This window comes from Pezoporus flaviventris, unplaced genomic scaffold, assembly GCF_033815535.1.
Source record: "Pezoporus flaviventris isolate CSIRO_AGI_PZ_B2104156 unplaced genomic scaffold, CSIRO_AGI_Pfla_v1 ptg000142l, whole genome shotgun sequence".
Classification (NCBI taxonomy): Eukaryota; Metazoa; Chordata; class Aves; order Psittaciformes; family Psittacidae; genus Pezoporus; species Pezoporus flaviventris.
Genome location: NW_026892690.1, coordinates 457,956 through 475,099, shown reverse-complemented (window position 1 = coordinate 475,099; position 17,144 = coordinate 457,956). Strand labels below are relative to the sequence as shown.

The 17,144-nt window shown below is 43.5% G+C and overlaps 1 protein-coding gene across 1 annotated transcript in view; it reads left to right on the top strand.

Moving 5' to 3' along the window:
- The window catches only part of MAPK15 (mitogen-activated protein kinase 15), a 30,993-nt gene that overhangs the window by 10,350 nt on the left and 3,499 nt on the right, over positions 1-17,144 (top strand). Inside the window, exons 2-13 of the mRNA XM_061479144.1 lie at positions 1,603-1,681; positions 4,670-4,768; positions 5,194-5,223; positions 6,972-7,062; positions 7,574-7,704; positions 7,869-8,032; positions 9,038-9,177; positions 12,008-12,065; positions 13,789-13,926; positions 14,176-14,281; positions 15,041-15,338; positions 15,794-15,939. Of these exons, the coding sequence (XP_061335128.1) occupies positions 1,613-1,681; positions 4,670-4,768; positions 5,194-5,223; positions 6,972-7,062; positions 7,574-7,704; positions 7,869-8,032; positions 9,038-9,177; positions 12,008-12,065; positions 13,789-13,926; positions 14,176-14,281; positions 15,041-15,338; positions 15,794-15,939 (1,470 nt within the window). The 5' untranslated portion in view covers positions 1,603-1,612. The remainder of the gene's footprint in view (positions 1-1,602; positions 1,682-4,669; positions 4,769-5,193; positions 5,224-6,971; positions 7,063-7,573; positions 7,705-7,868; positions 8,033-9,037; positions 9,178-12,007; positions 12,066-13,788; positions 13,927-14,175; positions 14,282-15,040; positions 15,339-15,793; positions 15,940-17,144) is intronic.

Below are 17,144 nucleotides of genomic sequence, written 5' to 3'. Positions count from 1 at the left end.
TCTAAGATCCCCTGAACCTTCCTCAGGCTAAACAAACCTAGCTCTCAGCCTCCTCTCATATCACAGATGCTCCAAACCTTAATCATCTTTGTGTCCTCCTGCTGGACACAACCTCATGTGTCCATGTCTGTCATACTGGGGAACCCAGAACCATGCAAGATACTCTAGGCATGGTGTCTCAGTGGTGAGTAAAAGGGCAGGGCTGCCTCCCTCACGCAGCTCACTGACTATTCCTCATGTGGCCCAGGACGGTATTTGCTGCCTTTGCTGCATGAGGACATTTGCTGGCTCGTGATCAGCCTGGTGTCCACCAGGACCTCCAGGTCCTTTCCTAGCAAGCTGTCTTCTAACCCAATAGCTAGAACCTGTACTGCTGCATGGGATTATTCCTCCCTTTTCGAGTGATGAACTTCACCAAGTTCCTCTTGGTCCCTTTGTCCAGCCTGACAGGGTCCCTGGATAGTAGTACAACGACCTGCTCTATCAACTGCTCCTCCCTGGTTTATATCATAGAATCATAGAATGGTTTGTGTTGGAAGGGACCTTAAAACTCATCCAATTCCAACTGCCTGACAAGGACACCTTCCACTGGAGCCGGCTGCTCCAAGCCCCATCTAACCTGACCTTGAACACTGCCAGGGATGGGGTAGCCACAGCTTCTCTGGGCACCCTGTGCCAGTGTCCCAGCACCCTCACATGAAGTGGCGCAAACTCGCTGGGGCTGCACTGCAACCCCTCATTAGCTGACAAAGAGGTTGATCCCCGCAGTATCTTACCCCACTGACCTCCAGCTGGACTTCACGTCACCAATGGCAGACCTCTGGCTCCAGAGCTCTGTACGTTTTCAGTCTGCACTTACTAGCCTGTATTTGGTCAGTTTGTCACCAAGGACGCTATGGAATACGGTGTCAGTCAGAGCACGCGCCTGGCACGGGGGGCTCTGCAGCATTAGCGATGGTGGCAGCTACATTTTTTGAAAAAAAAAAAAAACCCACAACTTTTTTTTTACAGTGCATTCGAATGGTGCCCGTTTGAGAACAACGTCTGGCGTCCTCCCGCGCCAAGTTTATCAAGTAAACTTGTCCAAGTGACGGCACCGGATGCGCTGCCCCCGAGAAGTCTTACGCCCTGTGGGGGCAGAAGAAAGGGAGACGCGTGAAGGTGGATGGGGGGAAAAGGGAAACTAGGAAAGTGGGAAACAGCAGCCCCGCGCCTCAGGCCCCGGAGACCTCCCCACAGCACCTGCCACAGCCCCGGCAGGACGTCTGACATTACACTGTGCGCCTGCGCGGGCTCGGCGCGCTTGGCGCATGCGCTGCTCGGCGGCGCCGTTTCCATAGCAGCAAAAACCGACAGCGCGAGCGCGGCCTGCGACCTGGTGCAGGGCGGCGCGGTGGTTGTCTGCCCGCCTCCCCTCGCCTCCCCTCGCCTCCCCTCGCCTCCCCTCGCCTCCCCTCGCCTCCCCTCGCCTCCCCTCGCCTCCCCTCGCCTCCCCTCGCCTCCCCTCGCCTCCCCTCGCCTCCCCTCGCCTCGCCTCGCCTCGCCTCCCCTCCCCTCGCCTCCCCTCGCCTCCCCTCGCCTCCTTCCCGCCGCCCGCTTCGGCCCGGCCGTCATGATCGCGCCAGAGGTGGAGGCGCTTGTCTCCCAGAAGTACGAGATCAAGAGGCGCCTGGGCAAGGGCGTGAGTGCCTGGGGGGGACTTGGGAGCTCGGGGAGCTGGGCAGCGAGTCCGGCGCTGCCTGGAGGCATCCCGGCGGCGCCTTGGTCTGAGGCTTCCCGGTCCCTGCCGCGGGCCGCGGAGCTGAGCCAAGTCTAGTGATGGCGGTCTGAGAGTTTATATCTTAGAATCCCAGTCTGGTTTGGGTTGGAAGGAACCTTAAAGCTCCTCCAGTTCTAACCCCCTGCCACGGGCAGGGACCCCTTCCACTGGAGCAGGGTGCTCCAAGCCCCTGTGTCCAACGTGGCCTTGAGCACTGCCAGGGATGGGGCAGCCACAGCTTTTCTGGGCACCCTGTGCCAGCGCCTCAGCACCCTCACAGGGAAGAACTTCTGCCTAATATCTAATCTAAATCTCACCTCTTTCATTTAAAGCAACTACCCCTTGTCCTGTCACTACATGTCCTCTCCATCTTTCCTGTAAGCCCCCTTTAGCTACTGGAAGCTGCTCTAAGGTCTGCGGGGAGCCTTCTTCAGGCTGAACAAGCCCAGCTCTCTCTGCGCTCCGAATGGGACAGAAACCTTTTACCAGCATTATCACCGCTGTGGCTGAGCTGCAGAACCTCTTCAGCTCTGCCCATCCCTTCCTAGCACTCATCCTTTGACTTACAGAAACTTTCACACCAAACACAGCATTTAAGATCATTTAAGATCATCAGGGCCAGCCGTTAAACTGGTACTGCCAGGTGCACCACTAAACTGTCTTCTAAATACCTCCAGAGATGGTAACACAAACAGTGCCCTTGGGCAGCCTGTTTCAGTGCTTGACAACCCTTTCTGGGTAAAATTTATTCCTAATACCCAGTCTAAACCTTCCCTGGCACAACTTGAGGCCATTTATTCTTCTCCTATCTCTTGTTAGTCAGAAGATACCTTGCTCCATCCTCCTTTCAGGTTGTTGTAGAGAGTGATAAGGTCTTTGATGAACTTACTTTTCTCCAGATGAGCCCCTCCCCAGGTCCCTCAGCCATTCCTCATCACACTTGTGCACCAGGCCCTTCACCAGCTCTGTTGCCCTTCTCTGGACCCGCTCCAGCACCTCAATGTCTCTCTTGCAGTGAGGGGCCCAGAGCCGAACACAGGATTTGAGGTTCAGCCTCACCAGTGCCCAGTGCAGGGACACAATCACTGCTGCCCTGGTCCTGCTACCACACTGGTGCTGATACATCAGTGTATCATGTGTGTGTGGATGCCATTGGCTTCTCAGCTGCCTGGGCACAAACTGCTCATGTTCGGCTCTGTCAATCAGTACCCCCAGGTCCCTTTCCATGAGCAGCTTTCCAGCCACTCTTACCCAAGCCTGGAGCACTGCATGAGGTTGTTGTGGCCCAAGTACAGGAACAGGCACTGAGCCTTGTTGAACCTCATCCCCATGGATCCAACCTGTCCAGATCCCTCTGAAGAGCCTCCTGCCCTCCAGCAGATCAGCACTCCCACCCAGACTGGTGGTGTCTGCAAACTTACTGAGGGTGACCCTGATCCCCTTATCCAGATCATTGATAGAAAGATTAAACAGAACTGGCCCCAGTCCTCAGCCCAGGGGAGCACTGCTTGTGGCTGGTGCCAACTGGATTGAACTCCATTCACCACCACTCTCTGGGCTTGGCCGTCCAGCCAGTTCTTTACCCAGTGAACAGTTAATGAGTTTACCCATTCAAGCTATGAGCATCCATTTTCTCCAGGAGAAGGCTGTGGGAAAAGGTGTCAAAGGCTTTACTAACGTCTGGATAGAAAATATGCACAGTTCTTGCCTCATCCACTAAGTGGGTCACCTTGTCATAGAAGATCGGGTTGGTCAAACAGGACCTGCCTTTCTTAAATGTGAAGAAGGAAGTTAGTCACTTAGTGTAACTTACTCAGCCTTAGTAGTTAGATGTGCTGAAACCTTAGGCTGCAAGATGTGAACTTTCACATAGGTATGCTGAGCTTTTAACCTACTTAAATAAAAGGAGGCCCCAGAGTTCATTTGCCATATACATGAGGAAGCCACAAAGCTCACTACCCTTGTCAGCAATAGCTGCAGCCTTAGAGATAACAGAAGAAATGGCCTGCCTAGAGGCAGTGAAGAGATCCAGTGGAGAGCAAGAAAACCCAGACCCTAATATTATTTGGAATTATCATGTGAGGAGTGGGAAACTTTGATTGCAAGAGTATGATTGCTCAGGGATTTCTTTGTTCAGGGTCCCTCTCTGGTGGCACCCAGCTCAAGCTGTAGCTCACCACTGTACCAACTGAATGAATTCATCGAAGTCTGCCTGCGACTCTGCTTTGGAAAGCTCAGGATAGAGGCAAAAAGGGAAAACATCTGCCTGAGTGTGTGTGTCTAGAGTCAACATGCAGCACCCATCTGTCCTCTGAAGCTGCCACCACCAATGGACTGCAAAGTCCCAGTATTTAAAGTCTTAGGTGGTAGTAATGTGATTCCTTGATTGGGTGTGTGACAAGTCCATATTCCCTAACAGTAGCCCGTGCTGACTGGGCCTGATCACCTGGTTCTTCTTTCCTTGCAGCCCAAGATACAGTTGGCTTTCTGGGCTGCAAGCATACATTGCCAGCTCATGCCCAGTTTTTCATCCACCAGTACCCCCAAGTCCTTCTCCTCAGGGTTGATCTCAACCCATTCCTCCCCCAGTTTTGATACTGGGGATTGATCTGACCCAGGTGCAGGACCTTGCACATGGCCTTGTTGAGCTTCATGAGCATGTACATCTGCTACTGGCTGCTTTGAGAACCAGGACACTTTACCTTGTGGATGTTTGGTTGGACTCAGTGTTGCTGTGCTTAGTCCTTGACTAAACCAACTGTTGCTCGTTGGCCTAATCTCTTTCTTCTAAGTAGCTGGTGATTACCCCTTCTTTCAGTCCTAATGAACATGTTCTACTTCCACACTGAAGGTCTGAACTGTGCTTTAAATGCCATAGTACACTGTTCATCTGTACCTTTTTCTCTCTAGGCTTATGGCATTGTATGGAAGGCAGTTGATCGCAGGACAGGAGAAATAGTGGCTGTTAAAAAGATTTTTGATGCTTTCAGAAACAAAACAGATGCTCAGGTGAGAAATTATTCTAATCTTTCTAATATGTCTTGAAAGATGTGGTGGGAGTTCATAGATATTTTCAGGATTTATGTTTTTGAAAGATGTTAGTTATTTGACAATTATGCATGTAATAAAACAGGATCTATATTAGGATATTATTAGAATATATTAGGAGCAATAAATGCCAAGCTTTGTATCTACAAAATATGTTTCATATCCCTGAGGAAAAATATCTTTATAGACATGCATAATTTGATTCTCCCATGTGTTGTTATGCTATAGTGTCTAAGAAGAGCGCACACCTGTAACTAGTAAGCAATTGTTTTTTTCCTAGCCTGTCTACCATATAAGAGTTTCCTCTGCTTTAGAGATGGGAAGGCTATGCTCTGTTCTGTCATTCTGTTGGGGTGATAATAAACTTGTTTGTTGTTTATTTCTAGAGAACGTTTCGAGAGATTATGTTCCTACAGGTAACGTCCATTGTCCCCACTTCTCTCTGATTTTTCATTATCTCTGATGTTCACATATTTTCTTCCTACTGTTTTTCAAAATGCAAAGATCAGTGTTGACAATTCTGTTAATTTCTTTTCTGCACCATCTTGGCAAACAGTCTTTCTATGACTGGGCAAAACCACCTGAATGAAATGGAGTTTGTCTTATTTTTCCTTTAAGACATGCTATCATAACTATAATGTTCTAAGGACACAAGCAAGGCAGGCCCCATGCAAAGAGGTATTTCCTAAAACATAAGAAATGTTCTTTCATTGGTAGCTGGATGTTTGTCTTAATTTGCTTGTGCAAATCCCTTCCTGTGTATAACAATTGCTTAGTTCAGTCTGTATGTTTATTATAAGGGCATTGGTGGGCTGGATGAAGTTTAGTTCTTTAACTGAGAAGTGCTTATGTAGAATCTGGGCATTTTGATGACTCCCTTCTGGGTGATATGTGATATGCTGGTCATTATGCTGCTTGCAGGGTTTATGTTTATTATTCAGTATAGTTGTAGATCTATTTGGTACATTTTGGGCCACATTTTAGAGTGTTGTTTTTGGTAATTACTTTATTAAGAGCATTGTTCTTTAAGCAAAGATAAGTAGGACTGGCTCTGACAAGATGTTTTTCAAGGTAGGATTTTTTTTGATATAGAATGAAACTTTTTCATAGTTTTCCATTATCAGTTCCAGGACAAGACGATAAGTTCTTAAACAATACTGAAATAACACTGTCAAGGCTGATGCATCTCTAGAAAAATATCCCTTTTGGGTAAAAATTGTCTTTAGATTATTTGGATGGGTATTCTGAATATTGTCCTCAGAATACATGCAAGGCTGTTTGATGGCCTGGGTGTATATTACTGCTTTGTAAGTGTATTTTCATGGGTTGCTGCAGGTGAGTGTGTTGGTTTGTGGTTTTTTTTCTAGATGTTATACATCGTAACCAATTTTTGTCCTGGCCTCAGAGTCTAGGAAGACGATGCTGTTATAAGACTGTACTGGGGTAGCTTAATATTATGCTTTTCAATACTGTTTATAGCTGAATTTGTGATGGAAATAGATAAAGAGTCAACATTACTGGTTCAGATAACAAAAAATTCACTCATTTTAGATACAAGCATAAATTTTATGGTGCAGCTCTTTATAATATTATATACAGGGTAGTTCATGAAATGTTGGCATATTGTGAAGTGTCCACAGTGTCTCTGGCTGTACAGAAGTGGTTATAGGTATAGGGAATAAAACATGTTGAAATAAGCTATAAGAAATGAAGAAATTATCTTGACAGTATTGTCAGTCTGCAAATGTGAGGGTAGAATTCACCTGCAGTTTAAGATATCTGTATTTAGGTGTCTCTCTGCTGTCTGCTCTCCCATTACAGTCAGCTCAACCAAGGCAGCCTGTGGGGAGTTTCAGCCCACTCTCAAGTTGATTGGATTTGTTCGTTATGGATGTTGATGGCAACTTTGCTCTACTTTCACTCATTCTTTGCATTCAGTAAGAAATCTGAGGTGCATAAAGATGAGTGGATTTTATTTGCAAATGGTATAGAGGGGTTTTTAGAACTCATGTCTCAGACGCTAGATTTTCATTTGTTTGCATTTTCTGCCTGGTTTCATACTATGGAGCAAGCATAAATACAAAATTAAATAGGTTATTGTCCCTTTTTATGGTTCACATGCAAGACAAATGATTTTTGGCAGTTGGATCTCTTCCCTCTGCAGGAATTTGGTGAACATCCAAATATCATCAAGCTGCTGGATGTTATCCGAGCTCAGAATGACAAGGACATCTACCTCATCTTTGAGTCCATGGGTGAGACTTAGCATTGCATCACCCAGTTAAATACAGCCTCTCCTATGAGTTATCTTTTTTCCCTACTTTGATAGTGTGTTGATGATTTACATGAATATTCATGTAAGTAGGAGCATTACGTTTTTCAAAACAAGTATCAGTTGTGAATAGATTTGAATGGCAGTGAGACTTTAAAAGGAATAATAATTACATGGGAACTGTCTGATTGAGAGGAAGGAAAGACAGCAGTGAGTAACAAATTAGAAGGCTTGTAGGGACAGGAGAGTTGCATATGGAAGAGACTGTGCAATTTTATTATAACAGAAGATGCAAAAATAGAACAGCTACTGTAGCATGAACCACAGGTCAGACTGATAGTACAGAAAGATTGCAGTATGATTAGTAATTACAGTGTTCTGTTGAGGATGCACTTGAAAGATTAAAGTTTGGACAATAGTCTATTCTGGCCTTGCTTTGAGGAACTTTCATTCCTTTACTGATGTAAATATATTACTGATGTAATATATTACAGAGACAGATTTACATGCTGTGATTAAGAAGGGGAATTTGCTGAAAGATATCCACAAGTGTTACATTCTCTACCAGCTCCTGAAGGCAACTAAATTCATCCACTCAGGAAATGTTATTCACAGAGATCAGAAGGTATATTTCAGTCACAGTATTTATCCTTCACTCAAGTTTTCTGTTAAACACTAAATGGAAAATATATTGAAAGAATGAGACTAATAAAAGAAACTTGATAATAATCTCCTGCCATCCAGAGAGTAAAAAGAAAAAGCTTATTAATTTTCCTTTGTTCAATTCAGCCTTCGAATATCTTGCTGGATGCAGACTGCTTTGTCAAACTTTGTGACTTTGGGCTGGCCCGTTCGTTATGTCAGATGAACGAGGACCAAGTCAACCCTGCTCTAACGGAGTACGTGGCAACACGCTGGTACCGAGCCCCTGAGATCTTACTTTCCTCTCGGAGGTAACTGTTTAATATCGAGTGAAGGGATGGCATTCTGTAATTTCTTCCCACTGAGAAAACATAATGTCTAAAAGCTTCAATATTTTCATTTTGGATGTCACCAGATGCAATGTCATGTTAGCAGCTCACTTTCTCAATATGCATTGAAACTTCAGTTCTGCAACGTAAAAAAAATCTCTCATTATGTGTACATTTCCCTCCTGGCTTCTTAGATTGCCTGCTTACATAATCAACTCGTCTGTTTGTTGTCCTTTCTACTACTACACTTATTCTTTCTCCTTTTAAATCTGCATCTTTGCAGAATTTGGTTGAGTACCTTTGTTATCTTTTCCAAATTTATGGAGAACTTGCTGATAGACCTTCAAAAACTATCCTGTAATCAAATGTTAAATCAGCAGCTAGTCAGGCCTAGTCCTTTTTTTGACTTAAACATACAACATCTTATTGATCAGAAAAAAAAACAAGCCCTACGGGCTGGCTCAGTATCCCAAGTTTGAAATGTGGATGTTTTTCAAACTGTCATTTACCCATTTTTTGGCATTTACTTTGCTTAATAATTGTAAGCACTTTCTAAATACATTATGTCCTGAAAAGTCAGTTGTTTCCAAACAGCAACTTGTATCTTCACAGTTGGTGATATGAAAAATGTATAGTACCTTGTCCTGGCATTTACATTTAATATATTTGCTTTTATGATTTCCTAGAATGGACTTTCAGTAGGATAAATCTCTGTCAAAACACTGCACTGCACCAGCTACCAAGTAGGAGAAAAATGACTGCTACTGCTGAACCCAGGACATTACGCTTGCCAGTTCCATGATTCTCAAATCTCATTCACTTTATAGTTAAAACCTGTGAATATGAATATGAATGTGAGCATTCATATTCAAGGAGTCATCAAGTTTGTTTTGCTAGCAAAATAAACTGATGTAGGTGATGTGAATACCAGGTACAGAAAAACAGTTGCTTGACTTTGTCCTAACTCTATTCTGTTCTTATTTGTAGTTACACTAAAGGCGTAGACATGTGGAGCATTGGCTGTATTCTGGGAGAGCTGCTAATTGGGAAACCTCTTTTTCCTGGAACTTCAACAGTGAATCAAATAGAGCAGATCTTGAGGGTCATTCCTGCCCCATCCCCAGAAGGTAGGGCTCTTCTGTGGGGAAAAGTATTTAGAGATTAAAAGGGTGAAGGAAAGCAGCCCAGCTGGATCAGGGAAGAAAGTATCTCTTCAGAGACATTGTAACATCTTTCCAAGGAAATTAAAGACTTAATTTTGAAACCAATATTTGATTGGGTGAGGAACAAGAACCAGGCCTTCAAAGCAGTTTTGAGATCTGTAAGAGGATAACAGTTTAAAACAGTGTCGTACTTCAGGAGGACTTGTATAATAAAGAGAAATTGGACTTTTTGATCTGGAAATCTAAACACCAAAGTGAAAGCTGGAAGAAGTATATGTTAAATCTAAAAGGGATTATTATTATGTCTTCTATGAGTTCCAGTCTAACAGCCCATACAGTTTATGAACTTTTGCAACATGTTGATATGTTCTGAGCTAGCAAATAGGTTTTTTTTTTTTTAGAAAAATAACTACCTTCAGTTTAAGGACGTGACATTGTTGGAGAATTCCATTCATGCTTAAAGTTATTTATAGTTTTTATTAAGAGATTTGGTTGCTGGGGGTGAAATATGAATGGAAATGTGTGTGAAAACACCAAAACAGGAGTTAGAAGATAGCCAGTTATTAAATAAAAAATGCTATTCTATTCTCAGCGATATAATTGAAGAATGTGTTGATAATGTCATAACCAGAAGGTATATACTCTAAGACAAGACCAGAGGACAGTGGCTGTTTAGCAGAAGGTCCTGTGTCTTTACTACAGGACAATGGCTGCGAGGTTGCAGCATGTCACAGGCACAATTTTTTCTTTTAGCCAAAAAAGTGAAAAGAGACAATTGTTCAAAACATTATTGCAACAACTTTGCCTAGAGGTTATGGGGACTGAAGAAGCAAGATTCTGAAGCAGAAAGCATTCCATAGCAGCTGTTGACTCTTTGGGAGTATGACAGATGTTCAACAAGCAGTTCATCATCACCAGTCAAAAAGAACCCCAGCAGATGTGATGACAAAATCAGTAGCTGGTATCCATTGTTCTTTGTGTCCCACACGAGTGATCTTGGACAGATCATTTGGCCTCAGATATCGTCATACTTCTGCATATGTGGGTGCATAAGAATGCAAGTGCATAAGAATGTGGGTGCATAAGAATGCAAGTTTATGAAATCTACTATAGAATGAATAGGAACTGAGAAAATCAGCTTAAAGAATTCGTAAGTAAATATTCCATCTGCCTTTTATAAGATCTCCATTGAAGTTTTCTTAGGATAATTTCCTACATTAATATCAAATATTTGTTTTCCTTCATAAAATGTGTAGCTCTGGTGGTCCTTAGCATAAAATTATAGAACACTTTGGTTTGGAAGGGACCTTAGAGCTCATCCAGCTCCAACCCCCTGCCATGGGCAGGAACACCTTCCACTAGAGCCGATTGCTCCAAGCCCTGTCCAGCCTGGCCTCGAACACTGCCAGGGATGGGGCAGCCACAGCTTCTCTGGGCACCCTGTGCCAGCACCTCACCACCCTCACAGGGAAGAACTTCTTCCTTGTATCTAATTTGAACTTTCTCCATTTCAGTTTGAAACCATTACCCCTTGTCTTATCACTACAGTCCCTATTTAAGAGTCCCTCTCCAGTATCCTTGTAGCCCCCTTCAGGTACTGGAAGCTGCTTTGAAGTCTCCACTCAGCTTCTCTTCTTCAGTCTGAACAGCTCCAATGTACTCATCCTGTCTTCATATGGGAGGTGCTCCAGCCCCTTATCATCTTTGTGGCCTCCTCTGGACTTGCTCTAACAGCAAGTTGGCAACATCAAAACTGCCCACAGTACTCCAAGTGGGGTCTCACAGGAGCAGAGTAGACAGGCAAGATCACCCCCTTCACACTGCTTTTGATGCAGCCCAGGACATGGCTGGTTTCTGGGCTGTGAGCGCACACTGAACCCAGCTCATGTTCAGCTTTTTTTCACCAACACCCCAAGTCCTTCTCTGCAGGGCTGCTCTGAATCACTTCACCCAACCTGTAGTTGTGCCTGGGATTGCCCTGACCCAGGTGTAAGACCCTGCACTTTGCTTTGTTGAACTTCATGAGGTTGGCATTGGCCTCTTCTCAAGTGTGTCAAGGTCCTTCTGGACGGCATCTTTTCAGTGTGTCAGCTGAACCACACATCTTGGTGTCATTGGCAAATTTACTGAGGGCTTCTCAATCCCACTGTCCATGTTGCTGACAAAAATGTTGAACAGGATCAGTCCCAACACTGACCCTTGAGGGACACCACTTGTTAACCTGTCTGCAGTTGGATATTGAGCTATTGAGCACAACTCTGCGTGCAAGCACCAGCCAATTCTGTATCTACCAGGTGATCCACCCATCAGATTCATGTCTCTGCAGTTCAGAGACAAGGATGTAATGCAGGACAGTGTCAAATGTTTTGCAGAAGTCAGGTAGACAAGGTCAGCTGCTCTGCCCCGTCCATCAGTTCTCTAGTCCCATCATAAAAGGCCACCAAATTGATCAGGCAGGATTTGCCCTTAGTAAAGCTGTGTTGACTGTTACCAACCACCTTGTTGTTTTTCATATGCCTTAGCATACTTTCCAGGAGAATCTGCTCCATGATCCTACCAGGCACAGAGGTGAGACTGACTGGTCTGTAGTCTTCCCATATTTCCCTTGAAAATGGGGGATATATTTCTCTTTTTACAGTCATCAGAAACTTTACCTGCCTGCCATGATTTTTCAGATATGATGGACAGTGGCTTAGCAACTTCATTTGCTTCTGGACTTGTGGATGTATTTCATCAGGTCCCATAGACTTGTGCACATTCATGGCACTAACAGTAATTCTTTTCACTGTTGCAGACATTTTGGCTGTGCAGCCGGATTACAGAGCCTCAGTTATTAACCGCATCAGTTCCCGGTAAGCCTTGTGTATTTGCTGTGTTTCAGAAGTCAGCAATCCTGCTGTATGATGGTGACAGAAAACTCTGCTGCAGTTCTGCAGTTCACCTGCCACTGTTCCCCAGCGGAAATGGTTTCTGCTCTCTGCAGATTGAAAAAAAAAAAAAAAAAAAAGGACCAATGACATAATCTGGGAATAACAAACAAAAATGAGGTTGGGCCTATGGGCTGACATTCCAAGCTATTGTCATGTGAACTTTCTGAAAATTGGAGTATGTTCTTATCCTGAGGCATTTTGATTAGTTTTCCTGATATCTGTCATGGTTCTTTTGGAGCATACAGTTATGTACCCAGACAAACACAATATTCTGTATTTATTACATACCTCATTAGTAAACATTAGTAAACTTGATGCTCTTATACTGTCTTACAGCCATAGGAAGTTACTCACTGGTGTCTGTAAGTGTGCTCTGCTCTTATGTGTCATAAGTATCCTGGTGGGCATCCCTTCTCATTGAGAAGTCTGCAACATGCATAGCCCAGCTATGTGTGGTGTGATTCCTCTGAACGCTATGTTTTCATAGCTCTAGGTTAGGATGGCTCAAACCATAAACTCTAGCAGGTCTTGTTCACATGAGCTGTATGTGGGTTTTCATGTTGACTTTGGTTTTTGAGGTCCCTTCCAACCTTAAGCACTCTGATTCTGTGATTCTCACTTGCCCAGCCTGTTGGTAAATCCTTCTGTTGTAGAGCTGCTGCATGTCAAATGGCAGAGAAGGGAAAGTGAGCAAGTGACTTAGCTGCTAGCGAGGGTCACCCCCCACAGCACCTCTGAGAAGAGCTCTCTCATTACTATAACCCTTCTCTGAAGGTGAAAGACAGCAACTGAAGCTCTCCATTAACTCCTGCCTGAAATGCACTTCTTTTTGACAGCCCTTCTCTTTGGATGTTATCTTCTCTCCCCCCCCCCCCCCATATTAAGGTTGCACGGCTGAGTTCTGATAGATGGTTCCAGATAGGTAAAAGGCAAGTGAAATGTTATTCTTCAAAACAAAAAAAGGGTTTTTTTTTGAGCCACTCAGTCCATATGCTATGTTCAGTGATGGATCATTTTTCTAAACTAAAAGAATGTTGTCATGGTGTAACAATGTTATTTAAAATATAAGCAAGAATTGTTTTGTAAAACTGATTTTTCAAATGTGTTAGATGTGCTCATGTTCATGATGTTAATAATTATATTTAAGATTTTTAAATGCAAAACCAGACTTTTAAAGTTCATCTTCTCATTGCAAATTCTACAGAAATACATTTCTGTGGTCTAAGGGCTGGATTCATGGGATCTTTAATGGTTGAACTGAAACGTCCAAGTTAGGAATTTGGGCTTCCTGCATTTTCAAAAGAACAGAAGGATTCATTGGCCAGAGAACTCGTTATTTCCTTGTGTCTGACACTGGCTGGTATCTATCACTCTTTCCACTGAAACAAGACAAAGACTAGATTTGCAAGTTAGGTACTTCATGTAGGTTCCTAGTGCTAGGAGGGAGGCATTCAAACCTAATCAAAGGGGTAAAAACTTCACCGTACTCACAGGCCTCTACTTCAGAGTGTTCCAGGGTTATGGCACTATTTGTGAGTGAATTCTGGAGTCAGGTGTCCCTTGATGTGATTCACAGAACTGTTAATTCATGCCCTCACTGTGAATTAGACACTGGAAGCTTATATCATTGTTTTCTGACTTCTAGGCAGCGAGTAACATTTGAGGAGATTTTACCATCCTCTACTCCATTGCCTGCCTTGGATCTTCTGAAGAAACTTCTAGTGTTTAACCCTGACAAACGACTCACAGCAGAGGAGGCTTTGCAGCATCCTTATGTGAAAAGGTGAGAGTAATATCAAAGTGCAGTTTCCCTGGTGTCTTCTGAGATGTTAAAGACCCACACTTGGCACAAGTTTTCTTTATACACCTGGTAGAAAAATAAAAACTGCACCTAAAGCTAACTGTTCATTTTCTCTAACCCTCGTTATACTAGAGGTCACCCTGGATGATTTAACAATCCTTTTTAACATTATTGATCTGTGGTGCTGGTTTTGCTCTTAGTGAATTACATTATGTGTTATCATCTTCTTAGGTTTCACTGTCCTGCCACGGAGCCCTCTCTGGGTCATGATGTGGTTCTTCCTTTAGGTGATGATATCCAGCTGTCTGTGGCAGAGTACCGGAATAAATTATACGAGGTACTTTTGCTTACTTTATTTTTCCAGAGTCCAAGGTAATTGCACGTGCTTAATGAATGCTGTCATTTTCTTAATTTCATTTAAGGTGTTCAGTAGAAGAAAATGAGTAAATTCTATTGTGATAGAGCATTAGGAGTCAGGAGAAGAGGAATTAGTAAAGTGAATATGGAGCACAGGTACAAAAGATATTCTAAACGTCAACAGATTGGTCACACATAATGCAGGTACAAGGCTAAGAAACAAGTAAATAGTTTTGAATTATCTTACTGATAGGGTGTCAAACTTGGGAAGAATTATTACAGGAAGTTGAGAGCAAATTGTCTATACCAAGACAAGGATTCTTTTGCTAGATAATATTGTGTAGAGGTAGGTGAGAAATAATTATGCACAAATCGGAGTGAATATTGCTTTGACCATTAAAAAATCAGCTTTGCAAAGTTCTAGAAAGCGATGATAAGGAACAGCATAGTGTTAATCTTCTGAACATGTGGATTGTCTTTTCCAAGGCTAATGCTCATTTTATTTAGTGGTGTCCTCTCTCAGGATATATTGAAATTGCCTGTTCACCCAATACTTTTTCTTACTGCTTCAGCCTCTTCTTTCTTTCCACTGAGAATTTTATTTCTATCTTCTTTCCAACCTAAATTAATTGTAAAATTATACTTATTACCTATGCTGTGAAAGAAATTGCAGTTTGGTTTTGTTTTGTTCCTTTGCTGTGTAACTATGTTAAGTCTAACCAACTTCTCCTTTCTGTAGATGATCCTTGAAAAGAAACCAGATAGCCATCCAAAGGAGCAAATGTGGAGAGAAAACATACAAAGAAGTCAGTCGGAATCTAGGCCACTTCCAAACTCCACTTCTGTGATTTTACCTACCAAGAAAGGCCAGATAGAACCAATACCACCTCTTCTAGAAGCTCCACATGTGCATGCTGAAACTACATGTGGTATCCAGACAGAAGTATCCAGCCAGAATGAAGATTTAACAAGACCTTTATGTCAGAGATCAAAGATCCATGTGATATACAATCCTATAACACACACTGCTGTTCAAAGTAGGTACTACCTTCCTACAGTGGGATGTAATCCATCATGAGGTATTATTATGGGGAAGAAAGAAGAAAAGACATTGAGTGGGGAAGAGAAATAAGGGGAATTTACATGGCAAAATGAGAGGGTGAAAGTGTGCCAAGAAGATGACGTAAGATGAAAACACAGTTGAATGAGTTTTGAGTGTGTGACATTCTCTTTGGCTCTTTCCTGCCTCAGTTTTGACTCTGTGTTCCTTTCTGTCTTCTCCTTGCTTTTCTGCTGCTGTTATCTTTTCCCATGCCCTTTTGAACTGGTTTTCCTTGCTACTATAGCCTAATTTTATTCTGAATATTTAGTGAGATGAAGTCATGTGGCAGGGGCTGACTCAGTTTCTATGTTCTGTCTCTGCCTCAGTCGCTGTGTTCTGTGTCCTTATAATTTTTCTACTTTCTCTCTTTTTTTTTTTTTTATGCTGCAGGTAATGCAAATTCTGGTGCTCTTACCAGGAACTCTTCAGCATCGCTTTCTCAACAGGTCAGAACCTCCAACAATAGGAGACTGGAGAGACAAATCACATGGGCTAATGCTGGGCGACCTCCTACAAGTGTACAGAACCTTTACAATGTGAGTAGCAGTCCTACCAAAAAAAACCAAAAAAAACAACCTTATCTTTTTATGGCCCAAAATTATGTAGACACAAAATATCTTAATCTGCAACTTTGTAAAGATACTTAAATGAGAGCCTGCTCTGTAACTAAATTAATACATTTTTATCAGTCAAAAATACGCATTGCAATATTGTTGCTTCTATGTATGTCAGTCAGGTGGTACCTGTAACCTAGTTTGATAAAGCAGTTGAGCTTGTATAGAGTATGTTCCCTTAAATAGAAAGCTAAGAGTGTGCTAACTCTTAGGTTAACTCAGCATGGGCAGATCCTGCTTGACCAACCTGATCTTCTATGACAAGGTGACCCACTTAGTGGATGAGGCAAGAACTGTGCATGTTTTCTGTCCAGACGTTAGTAAAGCCTTTGACACCTTTTCCCACAGCCTTCTCCTGGAGAAAATGGATACTCATGGCTTGAATGGGTAAACTCATTAACTGTTCACTGGGTAAAGAACTGGCTGGACGGCCAAGCCCAGAGAGTGGTGGTGAATGGAGTTCAATCCAGTTGGCACCAGCCACAAGCAGTGCTCCCCTGGGCTGAGGACTGGGGCCAGTTCTGTTTAATTTCTATCAATGATCTGGATAAGGGGATCAGGGTCACCCTCAGTAAGTTTGCAGACACCACCAGTCTGGGTGGGAGTGCTGATCTGCTGGAGGGCAGGAGGCTCTTCAGAGGGATCTGGACAGGTTGGATCCATGGGGATGAGGTTCAGCAAGGCTCAGTGCCTGTTCCTGTACTTGGGCCACAACGACCCCATGCAATGCTCCAGGCTTGGGTAAGAGTGGCTGGAAAGCTGCTCATGGAAAGGGACTTGGACTGCTGATTGACAGAGCCAAATATGAGCAGTTTGTGCCCAGGCAGCCAAGAAGCCAATGGCATCCTGGACTATATCAGCACCAGTGTGGCAGCAGTGCCGAGGCAGTGACTGTCCCCCTGTACTGGGCACTGGTAAGGCTGCACCTTGAACTCTGTGCTCAGTTTTAGGCCTCTCACTATGAAAGACATTGAGGTGCTGGAGCGGGTCCAGAGAAGGGAAATGGAGCTGAAGGGCCTGGAACACAGGTGTGATGGGGAATGGCTGAGGGACCTGGTAGGGGGTTTAGTCTGAAGAAAGGTAGGTTCAGGGAGACATTATTCCCAACAAGTACCTGAAAGGAGGTT